Source organism: Phocoena sinus, chromosome 9, assembly GCF_008692025.1.
Source record: "Phocoena sinus isolate mPhoSin1 chromosome 9, mPhoSin1.pri, whole genome shotgun sequence".
Classification (NCBI taxonomy): Eukaryota; Metazoa; Chordata; class Mammalia; order Artiodactyla; family Phocoenidae; genus Phocoena; species Phocoena sinus.
The window spans coordinates 13,900,915-13,920,049 of record NC_045771.1 but is presented as its reverse complement, the minus strand read 5'-3'; the positions used below and the strand labels follow the sequence as shown (position 1 = coordinate 13,920,049).

General features: G+C 38.7%; 1 protein-coding gene across 1 annotated transcript in view; it reads right to left on the bottom strand.

The window, feature by feature from the left end:
* Positions 1–438: 438 nt before the first annotated feature.
* Positions 439–19,135, bottom strand: part of KDM7A (lysine demethylase 7A) — a 78,617-nt gene continuing 59,920 nt past the window's right edge. Inside the window, exons 12-20 of the mRNA XM_032642864.1 lie at positions 13,163–13,372; positions 11,490–11,614; positions 11,129–11,283; positions 9,761–9,858; positions 9,132–9,280; positions 8,771–8,979; positions 7,363–7,448; positions 4,976–5,249; positions 439–4,313 (exon numbers count right to left, since the gene is read on the bottom strand). Coding sequence (XP_032498755.1) covers positions 4,219–4,313; positions 4,976–5,249; positions 7,363–7,448; positions 8,771–8,979; positions 9,132–9,280; positions 9,761–9,858; positions 11,129–11,283; positions 11,490–11,614; positions 13,163–13,372 — 1,401 coding nt within the window. The 3' untranslated portion in view covers positions 439–4,218. The remainder of the gene's footprint in view (positions 4,314–4,975; positions 5,250–7,362; positions 7,449–8,770; positions 8,980–9,131; positions 9,281–9,760; positions 9,859–11,128; positions 11,284–11,489; positions 11,615–13,162; positions 13,373–19,135) is intronic.

The window sequence follows — 19,135 nt, the reverse complement described above, 5'->3', positions numbered from 1 at the left end:
TATTTTACCTTATGCTAGTGCCCTGAAGAGTATGCAGAATCTATGAAGCAGTACTCTTTGAGAAAAACCTAAAATTATCTTTTAATTACTTTAAATCATCTTAATGATTACTTGAGGATAAACGTTCTCACTCTTATCCATAAAGTATCTCATTCCTTTTTCTTTCACTTCATGCACTGATTCTGACTTTAATTCAGCATCTTGTTAGAGATTCTTCAGATTTTTTAGGTAGCAAGCTCTGGGCATATATTTGATATGAAGCAAATTTTATGAGTAACAGCAGTTTTCATTTAAAAATGCATATAGGGCTTCCCTGGTGGCGCAGTGGTTGAGAGTCCGCCTGCCGATGCAGGGGACACGGGTTCGTGCCCCGGTTCGGGAAGATCCCACATGCCGCAGAGCGGCTGGGCCCGTGAGCCATGGCCACTGAGCCTGAGCGTCTGGAGCCTGTGCTCCGCAACGGGAGAGGCCACAAGAGTTAGAGGCCCGCGTACCACTAAAAAAAAAAAAAAAAAAAAAAAAAGCATATAAATGTGCATTTGCTGTCAGCTGTAACTTAAATAATGATAAATCCTCTGCAAATATGAAGTGTTAATAGATTAAGGAATGCTTTTCTGTGTTTTTCTTAACTGCATTTTGATCCAAATTTACAAATGCGAAAACTAAGACTCAGAAAGAATAAATGACTTCTTCAAGGTCACACAGCTGAAACATAAAGAGCAGAACTTGGACAAACACCGAGGTCTTCTGCTCCCTTTCATGCTATAACATGCCCCTATGATTACGAACATTTAATTATTAACTTTTGAAATGTTTTCCAAATTTTGAAAATATAAAAAAACCTTTTTTTACTTCTACCTCTACAGTTGTATAGTGTATCTCTGTTAAAACTAATAAAGTTTTGTTTTATGAATGGGCCCTCTTGCTTAAGTTTGCTTAGAAGTGAAAATAATACTGCTTATTTCCTGGAGAAGATACCTCCAAGAGCAAACAATACAGCTTCAACTTTATATGCCCCCCACAGTACTAAGTAGTGCTGGGCACATAGTAGATGTCTGATAAATACCTGCTGATCTCATATGAATAAATACAGTAGAGTTCATTAAAAAGGCAATAACTAGGATTATTAAAAAATAGAGCAAAAAAAATAAAGCAGTATTCAGTGCTAAGTAGTGATAAAGATGGGCTTCTTTTCTGAGTTTATAAGATGGTTTCGGTCAGAATTTTCAATTCTGTATGCTTTAAAAATGAACTGATACTTATGAAGTTCAAAGTATTTCCAGGTATTGAACTATTATAAACTGCCAGCTTTGTACAGTTTACACCTTTAATCAATACTGGAGAGCATAATATTATGTGACGTTATGAATTACAGTACAGGGGATCCCAGGTTAACAGAAGTCACTTATTTGAATCAATACAGGAAAATGCCTACCTACTACTACACTTAAAATTGCATATGTTAAATCGTAAGTGTTTGACAGAATTTGTATTTGCTTATAACTAGCTAAATGCCACCACTGGTGTCTTCCTGGGTTGCAGGGTCTATACAACACATAATAAATGAGACTGAGGGAAAGGCTGTGTCTATTGCAGTCGAGTCCAGATGCTGTTGCTTCAAAGTTCTGTCATTTCCACAAGATAAAGGGATGCATCACAGCCAGTGATTTTACAAGAGGTTTGACAAGGAAGTCACTGGATCAGTGGCTGGATTTTTACCAATACACAAAAAGATTACATGTATTCTGTTTTAGTGGTTATTTCATGTTAGTGAAAGTTTTTTGAACTTAGCCAGTTAATGGGCTAACACTGCCAAAAATGGATCCACAGTTCCTTCACTTAAAAGTTCAACATACTGGCTACTTAAAATTAGTATTTACCAGCCTAAGTACACAGGGCAGATACTGGCTACAATTTTAATTCATAAAAATAAATTATTTATTTTCATTTTTATAGCTAAGAAAAAAAAAGGTAATTAAAAATACTTAGAGCTGTGAAAAATGTAAAGGCAACAGAAGAACCCAAATCATAATGTAGCTGGAAAAAGAAATTATAATTCTCAATGCTTAAACTAACACCAAAACATGTGTATTTTAACACTAAAATGGTGTCTACAGAAAACCAAAACATCACAGTAATATATTGTGTGGGGAAGGTGGGAGAAACAGGCAGACCCACATTTTTGACGTCTTGAGTTCTGATGACCAACAAATGACTGACTGTACCTATCTCTACCTAGTTTTGGCATAGCGTACAGAGTTTAAGTAGGCCTATTATAGACATTTAGTACTCCCATAAAAATTCTTCTCCCTGACACCCAGATAAGACCCAGACAGTGGTCCAGTCACTTGGACCAAAAAGGCTCATTTTTAAGATATTTCATATATATTCCATGAAATATTGGAACGGAGGCAGAGTAAGAAATATTTCTCTTCGAAAATACACATTTGAATGTGACCATGAAAGATAATGATATAGACTTTTTTTTTTTCTTAGCTCTTCAAGTGATACTTAATACAGAAGGGAAAGTCCTGCTACCTTGCTGAGTAAAAAAAAAAAAGACAAACCCATAATATGGCCGTATTTCTTCTCCATAAAAATAAATTTTATCCAATTTGCCTATATTTTCTTTGTAGGAACTTGTAAAATGCTCTATTGTCAGAACTGGGAATATCTCCACCGCCCCACCCCCCCCCCACCCCCCCGCAGAAATCACTTGTTTTTATGTCACGGGGGGCGGAAAAGGAAAATATAAGCTATTGCAAGCAACTGAAAACTGGCACTTAGTAAAAGTTGTGCACAAAGGAGAGAAATGATTCCTTAAAGCTCAACCAGATACTTAACCTCCCTATGCACTGGTTAAGTTAGGATAGATGGAAGAAACTGCAAAAAGCACCCATTTTACTCCAAATCCGTATCTTAAATAATTCTTTAGAAGGTTAAGAAATAAAAAACTAAACACACACACACACACACACACACACACACACACACACACACACACCCAAATCATCTACTCCAACATGCTTGCTTCTATACAACTTAATATAGTATAGTCTTATTATATTACGGCTTATTATGCAGATTTGAATATTCTAAGTCAAACCATATTTCATATTTTCCAACAAATTAGGTATACAGAATAAAAGCGTCATAAAATATAACCTCTGTGGCAGGTGTTGGTCCTGCCCTCCAATACCAGTAGTATGAAGAAGGCCCTCTGTAGTTACAAATGTATTTGAAAAACTACAAACATGACAATTTAACCAAACTTATAATACTTTTCCCACAAGTAGGGAAAAGATATTAAAGCTGTACTCTTTGGGACCCAGATATCATCAGCAAAAAATGAAAATGCAAGAAGCCTATTTTTCTATTTAGAAGAAAACTGCAATGTCAAATGAAATGAGACATGTGGGGTCTTCTATGTAGTTCTTACACATTGGCTATGAAAGTATTTCCCTGCAAAGAGAAGAGTCTTGTGTCGTTATGAAATGATGGGGAGTGCAGAGGGAAGGTGGGATATAGGTAATCGACCTGGATAACAGTATGCACCTTGGATGTTAGCAAAAGCGAAGCTAATAGCTTATAAAAAACACATGAATTATATAAAATAAAATGATTTTCATATACATCTTAATTTAAAATAATTAATGCATCAAATCCCTGTTTAAGACTTTAACCTGAATAGCAAATTTAAGAGTCCAGACTAGTTACTGTCACCGTGGCTCTTCCCCACATGTAACACACACACTATCAAAAATAATTTAAAAACCTTCACATTCTTAAATCTAAATTAGTGAGATATTTCTCCAGAAATCTTCCAAATAAATAGCTTTAAAAAAAGAATTTAAAAGCTGTTAACTTTAAAAAAAAATCTGTTAAATAAATTATTGATAATTCTTTACCCTACCACAGAAAACAAATCAAAACACTACCAACAACAAAATGGAATTCAAGCCCTGACAAGAGACCCTTTCCAGTTCAAGGTCTCTTTTTAAGGTTCTACCCTCCTCCTTCCTCTCCCCACCAGGTCCAAACTGGTTATTGCTGAGTGGGTGTGGCACAGTGAAAATGCAGCATCAGGTTCATTTTGTTCTTCAGGCAGTGTTCCCTACGGTACATGCAAACTGCTTCAGCGGGGGCGCGCGGAAGCTCCAGGCTCCCGTACCCCGAGACCGGTCTCCGAAAGGAAGAGTGACCACAACCGCAGCTCCGTCACACAAAGAAACGTGCGTGGCCATTTCTGTTCAATTTAAGGATCTTCCCAAGACGTTGTTTGGCTGTTGCCATTCCTTTTTTTGGACGTTTACCTATAACATACAGAACACCAACAACAGCATAAATAACAATGAAAATCATAGGTGACGGCACCGGGAAGATTTAAACGAGGGCGACATGGTAGGCAAAGGCTTTTCGGTGTTTTGAATGAGCAGGGTCACACTTCTGGAATTCCACTGCTTAAAACTCTTCCACCTCATCATGTGAGAGGGAAGGGCCAAACTCCTTCACTAAGACTTAGGAGACGCTCCCACGCTCTGATCCCTGCCTATCTCTTCAGCACGAGCTCTTACCCGATCCTGCCTCAAACTGTGCTTCAGCAGTGAAACTGAGGGCAGTTTCATACATAACCCCGTGCTGTTTCTCCCCGTTGTCCTGTGGGTCACACTGTCTCCTCTGCCTTCGGGGCTGTCTACCCTGTCCCTTCCCCTACCTCAGCATGGCTAACCCACTGTCAGCCTCTCCAGGATCTACCTCCCCCTCCAGGAAGCCCCTCCTGCTCCTCGGGGTGGACTGAGGTATCCTGCTTCTCTGTCCCCACAGGAACCTGTGCACGCTGCTGCTATCGCTGCGCTGTCTGTGACGCAGCAGGCTGTGAGCAACGTGAGGGTACAGACGATGTCCATCTAAACTGCTACTGTCACCAACATACACAGTCAGAAATGGACTTAACCCGCACGCGTGCAGCAGTTACCTTTTGTTGCCTGGTTGCTGATAGGTGGCGGATTTGATGCAGGTCTCTTGGTGGGGTGAAGGGGCACTGAAAAGGAAGTTTCACCAACAGGCCTTTCTGGGCTTACACTGCCATTACTCATCTGGCATGCCCCTGACATCAAGCTTGAACTCTGCATATACTTTCCATTCTGAGGGCTTGAGCCACTGCTGTCCACAAAATTCCTACTTTGTACCTTCTGACTGATTTCTGATGAAACTTCCTTTCTGATGCATTTCTGGCCTCTACTTAGATCCTAAAAAAGAAGGAAGGAAATAAGGTCGAATTTTTAGGGTTCCTTTAAGATAAGTACGGTATTTAACCTCTCTATGCACTAACAATTCAAGGGAGAGAAGAAATAGGTTACTGAACTTGGGTTTTCTTAACATGTAGTAGCCTCAGAAAACCACCCCTCCTGAGGGCCATCTCATTCCAAAATCTAGAAGTGCTGAAGGATTCAAGTCTTGAAGATGCCTCATAATTTAAGTCGAGAAGAAAACACAGATAGATAGACAGACAGATAGATAGACAGACAGACAGACAGATATAGATAGATAGATAGACAGACAGATATAGATAGATAGACAGACAGACAGATATAGATAGATAGACAGACAGATATAGATAGATAGATAGACAGACAGATGACTGGTGGGTCTTGAAGTCAAAACAGAGAGGGTCCTGACCAGAATTAAAAAGAGAAGGAAACAGAAACTCGAAAAGAGCATGCTGCAGATGTGATGTCTCACGAAGCTAGCTTTAAGTGTGTGTGTGTGTGTGTGTGTGTGTGTGTGTGTGTGTGTGTGTGTATTAAAGTGAATTTCTGATTCTGTAACAGTCAAGTAAGTTTTAAAAACAGCATTCAACACAGACTTGCTTTAAAATAGTCTCACAAATACTGTTGAGCATGAAGAAACAGCTGTTCAATTTGACATACCTTTCTAATACCTCGCTAGATTACAGTCAATAGAAATTCAATCTTCTCTAAGGTGATCTTGCTAATCATCTGTCCCCTACTTCTTTATTTTCAGACAATTATAAAAACAACCATTAGATTTAAATAATAGCTTACTTTTAATACTAAATCCTATAATGCTAATGAGTTATAAATTTTATAACCAGTGAGGCACTATAAAATCATACACTGAATAAGTGAATTCTTAATAGTTCAGGGATTTCTTAGCTGACCTTTGACCCTGGAGCATATCCTTCCATGAAGAGAACTTGTATGTACTTGCCTTGAAAGAGTAACTCGGTTCTTTTTCCTACTATAACTGTAATTGCTAAGTATTTAGAAAATACAGATAAGCCAAACGAAGAACATAAAAACTACCCATATTTCTGCTACTCAGAGAATGCTTGCGGTTGGGGAGGCTTGAGGACTCCACTCTGCCACGTGAGAATTTTGATTCTTTCTTCGGCTGTCATTTTCCAAGGTCTGCAGCAAAAGGTCACACTGCTTTCCTTGTATGGTGCTACTGGTAAAGTTTTGCTTTTTTTAAAAGGTATTTTGGGTTCGTTTTGTTTGGTATAAGCATTCATACACCAGGATCCTAAAACATCAAGTGCCTTCTCTTAGAGCAGGGACTCTTAATCTGGAGTCAACGAATGGTCTGGGGTGAGGGTGGGCACAGACCATGAGAAAATGTAAGTACAAGTCATATTTATGATGGACATTTTTCTGGAAAGAGAATCCGTAACTGTCATCAAATTCTCAAAGAAATTTAGTATCTAAAAATATCTGACAGCGACTTCCGTGGTGGTCCAGTGGTAAAGAACCCGCCTTACAATGCAGGGGACGTGGGTTCGATCCCTGGTCAGGGCACTAAGATCCCACAGGCCACGGGGTAACTAAGCCTGTGTGCCACAACTACAGAGCCCACGCGCCCTGGAGTCTGCGCGCCACAACTAGAGAGAGAAAACCCACACGCCACAAATAGAGAGAAGCTGCGCGCCTCAACAAAGATCCCGTGCGCCGCAACTAAGACCCGACACAGCCAAAAATAAATAAAATAACATTAAAAAAAAAAATCTGACAAACAACGTCAGAAACTAAAAGGATCCTTGTGGTACTTTTTTTTTCCTTTCATGTTTCATTCTAGCCAGACATAACCTAAAGGTGTTGGCAGCCAGGAGTTTTTAACTGTTTTCTTAAATAAACTATTCTTTTCCAGATCACATTCTATCCATAAGCCTTTCATCAGTCATTATATCAGAATCCCTAAAAACGGAGAGCTGTTCAAATGTGCATTTAATGGTCATTTTTAAGCTCTCCAGGTCTAGTGGTTGATTACTGGTTGCAGCTTAAAAAAGAAAGCCAAAACGGAGCCAATGACAATCTATTTGAACGCTTCAAACCTTGAATATACCTGACGATTAAATCTGGAAGTTGTATCAAATTGTTTAATCCAGGAAGAACTCCTCAAGTCTTGATCTTCAGTCTTGACATGATACCCTAAAGAGAAGCTTTCATTAAATGATCTTCGCACAAACTGGATCATAAAGAACAAAGTTAGCCTGCTACTTAAAATTGAAAGTAAGTTTATATTGACATTTTATTTTAAAATGAATATACTAACTCTTTATTCCTATACTTTCACCACACTCTTTTCCCTCTCAAAAACAAAACAGTCACCGGCTCTCAATCTAACACGTTGATTCTTTCAATTCTCCCAATGACTGTCTTTCTATGGCAGGATTTTGTGCCAGATGCTGGAGGACCTAGATCAAATTCTATGGCCATCTGCTGTAGATGTAAAACCAAGTGCAATAATACTTTCTCTAAAAGTAATATATTTTCCCATATAGAATAAAGGCATACGTTTGCCTGAATTTGGCAGCATTTCCGTAGAAGCTTTCTTTTCAAGGGACAAAGAGATTACAGGGAGACAGAATGGTATAGTGGAAAGACAGACAAACCCAGATTTGAATTTAAGTTCTTCCATTATCAATGCATCTTAAGGCAAGTTACTTAACCTCTTTAAACCTCAGTTTCCTCTTATACAATAAGCAAAGATTTTGAGATCAAACCGTCTAGTCCTGGGTTCAAATTCCAACCTCTGAACAGCTATGTAAGTATGGGCAAGTGAAGTCCACTATGTCTTTTTTCCTTTACCTGTTAAAGCTACATTACATACACCCAAAATGTTGTTTTGAGAATTAAGTGAAATCAATGTCAAGCTCCTGGTACTTAGTTAACACAGTTAGGTGGGAATGAACACAATGTCTACAACAGACTTCAGTTTTAATATGGTACCATCTTCTCCCCATTCCTCCTCAGATTTTTAGGGAAATAAAATTTTTCACCGAAGGCAGACAGAAGAAAACACTGTGTGGCATCACTGATAATGCCACCGAGTCTTGTCTCTTTCCTAATCCTTCCTTTTCAAGTAGGAGAGACCGTCCTCAAGCAGTAACAGTTCAAAGCTTGCTTCCACAAAAGGAAAAAGAGTTGATTGTTCAAGCTTAGCACGTCAATTAAGACACCAAAACATTCCCTCCACTCTGACCTGACTTATAAAAGGGAAACAATACTGTCTTGTGACAGCCAGTGAACACAACTCTTAATCCATTAATTTACATTTTGAGTTCTTATACTTGCATCTTACATTTGTCAACATTATGTATTCTTTTGCCAACAGGCTTAACACCATTTCCAACTAAAGATGTGCAATAAACAGTTCTCATTCATAATCTCTAACCTCAACTAGGATGACAGGGCTATTAAGGTGGGGCTTATATGTTATTTTTCAGAGACTTATAGTTTATGTTTCTTACCACTTTCCACTGGCTTATCACAGCGATACAGCTGCCTAACCTCATGGTTACTGCTGCGGCAGCTGCTGGGATCCTGGAGAGAGTGTCTTTCACCACCGCAGTCTGTGCTTTGTATCTGCCTTTGTAAACACGTGGAATAGTGCAACCCTGCCATAGACAGCATGCCCTGAATAGCTTCTTCCTCTGTGCTCGTCGAGGTAGGACACTCCCTAAAGGGCGGATCAGCAAAAAAGAACATTTTTAATTCTAATAAAATTTTTGGTAAAATTTAAAATAAAAACCCCAAACAAAACAAAGCAACAAACGTTTTCTTATCATTTATATCACAATATAATAAGACTACCATCATCAGCATGCCCACCTTTTAACTGGAATTTCGCTCCTAGACGGCTTCTGGCTCTTTTGAAGGAAGCTCCTCATCAAATTAGATTCTTCCTTAAAGTTTGATGTAATTTCTTGTTTCTTTTCATCACCTGAACTTTCAGACTCTTCAGTGGTAAAATTATTTTTCTGAGATAATTAAATGGAGGCAAATCTATATAAGAAATCTGAACAGGTCTGTACAAACTAACCAGAAACACTTTATCCGTCTAGGGAAAGTGAGAATCTTAATTATCATGGAATTATTTCTGTATTTCATATGAAAATGCCTAATAACTACAGTAACATAATTCCTTAGTTTAAAAAAACCACATAGTACAGGTTTTCTTTAAGGCAAAATGAAATATAACCTATGAGAGAAATACGAGAAACATGAGAACAGTACCTCCCTCCACCCTTTCCAAAATCAGACAAAAGCTATGTCGATCAGATGTAAATAGTCACATGATGGGACGTGTGTGTATAATTACCACTGCAGAGAAGGCCCTGTGCCACAAAGGTCAGAGAGACAGGCTTTGGGAAAGCTGTCATTCACTTTCCTCCTAGGTAAAGGAAAGTGGGTGCTCATCTTTTTGTCACATAACTTTAAGTTAAGGGTTCCAGGCGTACCAGTGCGGTGCAATCAGGTCCAGAGTCTTCTGAATCAGAAATATCAGAATATTCTGATGATCGATTCCTGAGTTCTGATTTCACACTTGTTAAAAACCCTGAGGAGGAAAATGATGAGAGAAAAACAGAGTCATTAGAATTTGAATAAAGTGCCACCCAAAGCCCGTCCAGCTTTGTGAGATGCCTCACCCGCTCCTGCTCTGTCCTTTTCTCACTGCTCTCATTGTCTTCATTCCATTCCTCCCCCATGGACTATCTCCCTAACTGACCAAGATACAGATTAACATGTATTCTTAAAACATCTGGGGTATTTGTTGAATATGGTGATATAATCCTTATATGGGTGGGTTGACTGTTTTATATTTCTTTCCAGAAAAAAACCTCTAACACTAAAATTAGCTTGCAAGATGCTTTTCACTTTCCGTTGTGCATTATTTCTCTCAACAGAAAACAAAACAAAATAAACTCTCCTAAGCCTAAGACACATTCAAGTAGACAGTGAATCCAACAAGCTTGAACCAGGCTCCAGCCCTGCCTCTCTCTTGCCGGTAGCACTCCTCAACAACTGTTGGATGAACTCCATTGATTAGCTGCCTCTCCCCCCCATCACGAGAACAAAGGCAGAGTCAGCAACTACAGCAATACCAAACTTACCCAGAATTAGCAGGACTGAGGTATCCAACATGGATTAAATAATGTTAATCACCTGGAACATTTACTTATCAAGTACTAAAATATTTAACTCCTTTTTAAGATAGAAGGGTATATGGAGGCCCTGAAAAATGTTGAGAAAATGAAGACTTCATTCAAAGAAGAAAGATCTCGAGGAGGAGGAGGTGTTACTATTCATCACACTGATGATAACCAATTAATAACCAAGTAGAGGCCTTCTTGTCAACAGGCGATCAAATAAAACAATACATGGACTGCTAATAGTTTCAGATCGGCCAGTTATATATGTCTCCTAATTCTGAAAACCATTTGTATCTTAGCTAAAATTATCTCAGAAATAGGATTAAACTTGCAACTTTATTATTTTATTATTTGGAATAGAGGCCTGTAAGATGCATGAGCTTCATGTGACTCTTGTAAAAACTGTTACTAGATGAGGGTGTCACTGGCCGGCGACATCCTCGTCACTAATATCACCTTCCCTGGACGCCACCCCTCACTTGGTGGTCACATCTGGCAGTTCCCTGATGGGGAGACGGCTCAGAAATGCTCCAGACTTCTCAAAAGAGTATCAGGGACACAGAAATTGTAATCCTACTGCTGATTTAAGCACTTTAAAATTAGCAAGTTACTTTACATATTATTAGCACATTGGTAACGAGCAGACCTTTAAAATGACCACTAAAACAAACATACTGTTAAGTGGTTTCTGAGACGCTTCATTCTCCACCCCCTCTATTCCTGAGCTCTCTTCCATCTTCACTTTTGCCTTTTTTGTCCTTCTCTTATCCTCTTCATTTTCACTGTCTGCTGTATAGAGACTCTGATCTGTAAAGGGTTGTCTCTCATCCCTGTATACAGTGGGAAAAACAATCGAGTCAGTGCAACCATGTAGCCAAACGGTATTAAACCCTCCTTAATTTACAGAGAAAATAGAGAACTAAGACACTTTCCCCATATTTCAGGCAGCTGTGTAACGGCCTGGACCAGGGATTAAATGAACAGAGGGAATCCACTGAAAACTAATCTGTTGGATACTCTGATCTACTTCACATACTTAATTATCCTTCCATTTGTCAGCAGTAACCGGAGATCATTATCTTTCGCTCTCCATTCAGGTACCGTGGAAGATGGCTGGAGATGTTTGTTGAATTTTCCATTCAGTTTAGAGCTCAAAATGTCCTTAAAGTATAAAAACAGAACTTACTTAACCTCCGCCCTCAAATATACCAGCTTGACAAGTAAAGAACTGTATACCACCCACCACCTCCCCCACGCCCCCTCCCCAAGCCCTGCATGCTGAGGAGTGCTGGGCGGCCTCCGAGGCTAGGGCGTTTGCAGTGGTGTGGCACGAAAACTAAATGGTTCCTAAAACCAAAGCATGAACCTGGTTCACCCTTCTGTAGGGCCAGTTAACTATAAAACGCATTCTATAACGCAGAATATGAAATCTCTATCAAGTGAATTCAGACATTTCACTCTGCAGAGAGCTGAAAAACTGAAGAGCTGGAGAAGTCCTGCCTTCACGTGTCTGAATTCTCTTTGTCTGGCTTCTCCCTGCAGAAGTGCCAGCTGCTGGGTCCTTTCCAGTCACCCTATCTTTGACCTAATCTCTAGTCTTCCCACCAGGCACTCCCAGCAATTTACATGTCATCACCCTGCTATCACCGGGAACAAAGGCCACCGGGTGACATAAAGGCACAACAGTAGCTGGTTTTCAATACATAAAGAATATTTCCTTTTCGTGGCAGTATTTTTCTTTAAGAATAAATAGAACCTTTTATAATAAGCTAAACCTTCTCCTAGATGGCTATGGATTTAAGGCGGTTTAGAACAACAAAAGCTTAAAACAGTATAAATATAATTATATAAAATTTCAAATATTTAAGGAAGTTTTCATTTCTATATAGCTTCTTTAAATATGTTAATTAAGAGATACTGCTATCTTATTCATTTTAAATTATCCTCTACTTAAGATGTAAAATCATGGATGATATGGACCTCACCACATGTCATTAGCGTGTTTTACAAAGGCCCTACATCGAGCTCATGACTGCCCCACTGCTTCTCCCCTTTGTCCATTAGGCCATCACTTCTCAAACTGCAGTCATGGGTTTAACAGACTCCCAGCCTGACAGTTATACGTGCTGCTGCTGCTGGGCCAGGAAAAGGCCCTCTGCACTTGCTCTTCCCTCTGCCTGCAGTACTCTTCCTCCAGTCTGTGTATCCAGCTGACTTCTTCTGCTATGTAAGTGGCATTCAAATGCACCCACCTGAGAGGCTCTCTGACCACCTTAGCTAAAGCAGCCAGCCACCTGAGCCCTTTTATTCTCTGGCTCTACTGCTCTCTTTCTTCATAACATTTGTTATCTGAAATTATATTATTTTAATATCTGTCTCTGACTTCAATCCTTCCAACTTGAGCTAGGATGGAAGCTACACCAGGGCAGGGACTTAAGTTATGCTCACTCTGGTATCTTCTCCAGAGCCTAAAAGAGCACGCAGCACTTGGTAAGCACTCAGTAAACATGTCGGCAAACAGATGAGATCTGTTCGTCCTACTTCTACAATGAAGCATGTCCCTGTCACGAGCAGAAGCGCTGCTGACCCCTACAGCACTAAGCAAAGATCAGACAACAAGAACGGCCGGCCTGTTCTCTTTCTATAGTCTTTCTGAAGGCCTTTCAGAAACGACCAAGTCTCCCGTGTGACCATGGAACGGAAGCTTGCCTCTTCCCAGGGACACATCTCCAGTCTTCTGAGCACCTCCCTCGTGTGGAGCTCCAGGATGTCTAGGTTAGAAGGAGTTCGGACATTATGATCTCGAAGTTTCCGCATCCTTCGTCGGGAATGGTATGGGGAAGCTGCTTCATTTGAGGATCGTGAAACTGGACATACAGTAGGAATTCCCTGAGATTTAACTGGTTTGCCGTTTTCCTCCTTTAAGAATGAAATTCAGGGTATTTTTATGACAAGGCCACAAACATACTGACTAATCAGCCATAAACATATTTTAGAAAACAAAAAACATTCAGTTTAATCACATAAACAAAAAACACCGAATTATAAAGCTTGAACGGCTTAGCTGAGACCGTTTCCCCTTCTCTCCCCCACGTAATATACTGTGAACATATTTCCTTGATTTTCAATATCATTTTAGAGGCTGTGCCATATTCTACTGTAGAGATATGGCATCATTCGTTGACCTAATGTTTAATGGCAATTATTTAGGCTGCTTCCAGTTCTTCCCTAGGATAAAATTCTTTCACATACATAATTGCATAAATCAATAAATGCTTTTTAAACCAAAGTCACACATCTCTATGTAGCTTTAAAATTTAAAACTCTATAAGCATATCATGAAAAGCGCAGTCTACTCCTCCCCACCTGATTCGCTTTCTCCAGAGGTAACAACTTGCAAGTTTTTAAGCACTGTAGTAACATACACAGAATTTTGTACCACATAATATATGTATATGTAATTTATACGTAACGTATACGTAATTTACCATTTTAAAGTGTAAAATGCCACAGTTCAGTGGCATTAGGTGCATTTCACATTGTCTAACCATCACCACTATCCATCTCCAGAACTTTTTAATCCTCTCAAACTCTTAAATAATAGCTCCCGGGCTTCCCTGGTGGTGCAGTGGTTGAGAGTCCGCCTGCCGATGCAGGGGACACGGGTTCGTGCCCCGGTTCGGGAAGATCCCACATGCCGCGGAGCAGCTGGGCCCGTGAGCCATGGCCGCTGAGCCTGTGCTCCGCAGTGGGAGAGGCCACAACAGTGAGAGGCCCGCGTACCGCAAAAAAGAAAAAAAAAAAAAAATAATAACTCCACTCCTCCTTAGCCCCAGCCCCAGGCAACTACCATTCTACTTTCTCTATGAATCTGACTACTCTAGGAACTACATGTAAATGGGATCACACAATATTTCTCCCTTTGTGACTGGCTTATTTCACTTAACACAGTAACTTCAAGGTTCATCCATGTTGTAGCATGTGTCAGAATTTCCTTCTTTTTTAATGCTGAATAATATTCCACTGTATGTATATAACACATTTTGTTCATCCATTCATCTGTGATGGACGTCCGGGTTGCTTCCACGTTTTCGATGCTGTGAATAATGCTGCTATGAACATGTGTGTGCACCCTGCTTTCAATTCTTTGGGGTATATACCCAGCACTTCCAACTCTTGTAGCTGTTTTTGTTGTTGTTGTTGTTTCAGTTATTTGCCTCCAAATGTCTAAAGAACATGTTTAAACTGTTATTTCTTGGTTTTTCAGCTTCAGACATTATTGAATCCCTACTATGTAAGATAAAGTCTTAATCTTTGCACACCTCTCCTAAAGGCACACACACTTTCTCTTCCTTCAGTATTTAAATTGGACTCAATGAAAATTATTTACAAGCCAGTGCCATGTAACATACTATTATTACCTCTACTTACTTTTACATCCTTTGACTTTCCCTTGAGTTTATAATTGCCTCATCTCCATCTGTTTTGCTTCCTATGTATTTATCACTAATTGATCCCCAAATTCCCACTAGAAGAATGCAAACATTCAAACACATTAAGTAATTTATCAATCTTTATATTTTTCTTTGGAGACAGACCTCCTAGACAGGAAGGCCTGATAAAGTACAAGATGCCCAGTTAAATGTGAATTTCAGATCAACAACTGATATGGAGCCTTTCATTCTCCTGCTCCACCCTGGACTAGCTGCACTCTGGGCCTGCACATGATACCAAAGGCCATTCCCGACCTGCTCCCATTCTACCACATAAAGCTGCCATCCCCACCCCCCCCCCATCTCTGGCTGTCACTCCCTACCCTTTTCCCCTCCTCTATTTTCTTCAGAGCACTCCTTTACTCCTGAGTTATTAAAATATTTACGGCCAGCCTCTTCCTACTAAGCTCCATGCAGGCAGGGCCTTTGATTCCTGATGGGACACAGCACATAGTAGGTACTCAGTATTTGTTGGAAGAATGAATTCCAGGGCTCCTCCTTTTTCGGTTTACTCTCTCCCAGAACATCCTCTAAGAGTCTCCTGAGAAAGGGAACATGGAGGTAAACTGTTTGAGACCTTGCCTCTCTGACATCTTTACCATCATATTTGACTTATAGCTTGGCTGAACGCAGACCTGTAGGTTGGCATCCCTCCTATCCCAGAATGTTAAAGAGTCTGCTCTATTGCCTTCTAGTCTGTAATGTTACTGTTGAGAAATCTGATATTATTCTCATTCCCGGTTCTTTGTATATGACCCATACTTCCTTCTTTGATGCTTTTTAGGATATACTTCATGACATGTATTCTAAAATGTGACCAAACGTGCCTTTGAATAGGCCTTTTTTCACTCACTGTACCAGGAATTCTGTAGAGTTCTCAATTTGGGAAGGTGTGTCCTTGAATTCTAAAACATTTTCTTTGATTATTCTTCTGATAATCTTGTTTTCTGTGTTATCTCTCTCTGGAACTCACATTATTTTGACAGTGATTGTGTAAAACGACCTAATTTTTCTGTCCTATTTCTTTTTTTTTTTTTTTTTTTAACTTTGGGAGAGATTTTTCCAACTTTATCTTCCAACCATTCTACTAAGTTTTGTTTCTATTTTATTTCTAATTTCCAAGAGCTCCTTTTCTTTTTGCTTTGAATGTTCCTTTGTTAAAGCTTCCTGTTCTTTTTTCATGGAGGTACTATTTACTCTTTTCTCTCTTCAGGGTATCAGTTATGGTTGGGTTTTGGGCTAGAGACTTATTTGCTTATTGATTGTTTCCTCTGAATACTTTTTTTCCCCCCTTTTTATCCTTTATTTTTGGTCTCTGTCTTAAAAAATTTTCTTGGCTTTCTATGCATTTTCAAAGGGAAGCATTAAAAAGCTAACTGGTTTCAAGAAATGGTGCTAAGAAAACTACATAAAAATATGAGGAAAAATAATGCCTTAATTTACCTTACGCTATGTATAAAATTTCAAGATTGGCCATTTACCTAAATGTAAAAGCTTCTAGAAAAAAAAGAAAGCATCTTCAAGACCTTGGGTGGGCAAAGATTTCTTAGAGAGGACACACAGAAAGGTACTAACTATTTATAAAAGAAAAAGATTTTATAAATTGGACTTCTTCAAAATTAAAAATTTCTGCTCATAAAAAGACACCATTTTTCATACAAACTATATCTCAAGGGAAAAAAAGTAAAAAAAAAAAAGAAGACACCATGAAGACAATGAAAAGGTAAGCCACAGGCTGTGGGTAAATATTAACTATTATATATATATGTATATATCTCATATATATCATCTGTACATACATGAATGAATGCATGCCAAAGGACAAAGAACTTGTGTCCAGGATATATAATAAACTCCTAAAAATCAATAATAAAAACAACATAATTTTTTAAATGGGCAAAAACTTCAAACAGATACTTCATAAGGGAAGATATACAGACAGCCATGCACACAAAACGGTGTTCAACATCATCAGTCTTCAGGAAAATGTAAACTAACACCACAATGAAACAATTTTCATATTCTCTGCAATAGCAAAAATGAAAAAGACTGAAAACACCAAATACTTACTGGCAAGGATATGGAACAACTACAACTCCCATGCATTGCTGGTGAGAGTGTGAAATGGTACAAACACTTTGGAAAACTATTTGGCAGATTCTCATACAGTTAAAAATTCATTTGCCCTATGACTTAACAACTCTACTCCCAGGTATTTATCCAAGAAAAATGAAAACATATATCTACCACAAGACACACAGGTTGCTTATAACAGTTTTATTCATAATGACCAAATCTGCATATAACCCAAATATTCATCAACAGAAGAATGGAAAACAAACTGTGGTATATTCATTTAACCGAATACTACTCAGCAATGAAAAAGAACTACTGACACATGCAACATGAATGAATCTCAAAAGCCTTATGTTTAAAGAAGCCAGACACAAAAACACTATATGCTGTATGACTGCCTTTATCTGAAATTCAAAAATAGGCAAAATTAATCTATGATATAGCAGGACAGGTCAGAACAGTGGTAGCTATGATAGTCCAAGACTGAATAGAAGGGGGCAAGAAATGACCTTCTGGGGTGATGCAGATGATTTTTAGCTCAACTGGGGTAAGGGTTACACAGGTATATACTTTTGTCAAAACTCGAATTGTACTTTCATGACCTGTGCGGTTTCACTGTATGTAAAAAGGAAAAAGCTAATTGGGAGCTCTGTGTGAGTGGGGCTTTATCAACTGACGGGTTTCACTATAGGAATCTGGGTTGTTCCATCTGAAGGTTTCAAATTGTCAGCATCAGTGGATCTTCTTCTTGGCTTGGGAGGTACAGGCCAGACTGCCAGTGTTTTGGGGAGCCACGTGGAAGAAGAATCATTCACTATGTAGATTGTCACTTAATCCTCTTGTTTTCAGTACGGTACCCATCTCCCTCAGCTGGGTTCAGTGGCCAAAGTCCAGTCTCAAGTTCAACCTCTAAAAAATTAAATCTCTAGTTTTTTGCATGTGTTAAGGCAGGGATCTGGAGGTCAATTTATTTCTTAAATAGACCTTTAATCAATCCTGCTTTCAACCCCACCTCCACTCTCATATTCAGAGGGTCCTAGTTTCCCTGATTGCTGAACTTTTTGAAGGTTTTACTGTACAAATAAGATCTGCTCTGGTCTTCTCCCATTGCCCACACAGGTTTCAGCTCTCTCTGGTCTGCTAAGTCAGTTACCACTTGAACATTTGCTTTCCAGCTTCCAAAATTTTGTTGGAGTCTTCATCTCTATTGTTCTCTTTGTCTTCAGGATATATTGCTTTTTATTCTTTTACTATCATTTTGGTTCCAAGAGGTGATAGTGGTAAACAGGTATGGTCATGCGCAAAGTTTAATTGGATTCCTCTTATTTACTTTATTAAAATAATGCTAAGTCAAGGGATATGCCAGTTAGAAAGCATGAACTATTTACACTTCCAACCAGCAGCACAAAAATAAAGAATTTTATCTTTGCCAATCTGATAAATGATCATTTGAAATCATAAATTATGTGGCAAAATGTACTTGAATACTTTTTCGCATACTGAGAATATTTTTCATCTTTTTATTGGATTGGCCATTTCTATGTCTTCTTTGGTGAAATACTCGTTTATATTTTCTTTGTACATTTCTCTACTGCCATTTTGCTTCCTTCTGTTCTCCCTACCCTCCAATTAAAAAAACAAAAACCCCAAAACAACAAAAAAACACTTTGTTGACTATCTTTGTCCAATTATTCTTCCAAGTATATTTTACCATTTTCAATATGTGATACTAATTTGGAATTGACATATTTCAGAAATGACACTCCCATTTATTCAACTATAGTTTTATTTCTCTTAGTAAAGATTTATAGTTTTTGCATACAGACCTACACCTTTCTTATTGAGTTTATTCTTAGTTTTGGTTGTTATTATATATGGTATTTATATATGTATCCATTTACAAATATATTTAAGATTAAATATGTGACTTTTGATTTTAAAAATCTATTTATATGCAGCTCTTCAAAAACAGAAAATAATTTCCTACCATATCTGAACATATTGAGAATTACATGAAATACTCTATCCAAGGATATTAAACCCAACATTTTAATATTTCTTAGACATACACCTCTTTTCATTCCCCCAAACACAGCCCTAATCTGAGCTGTGT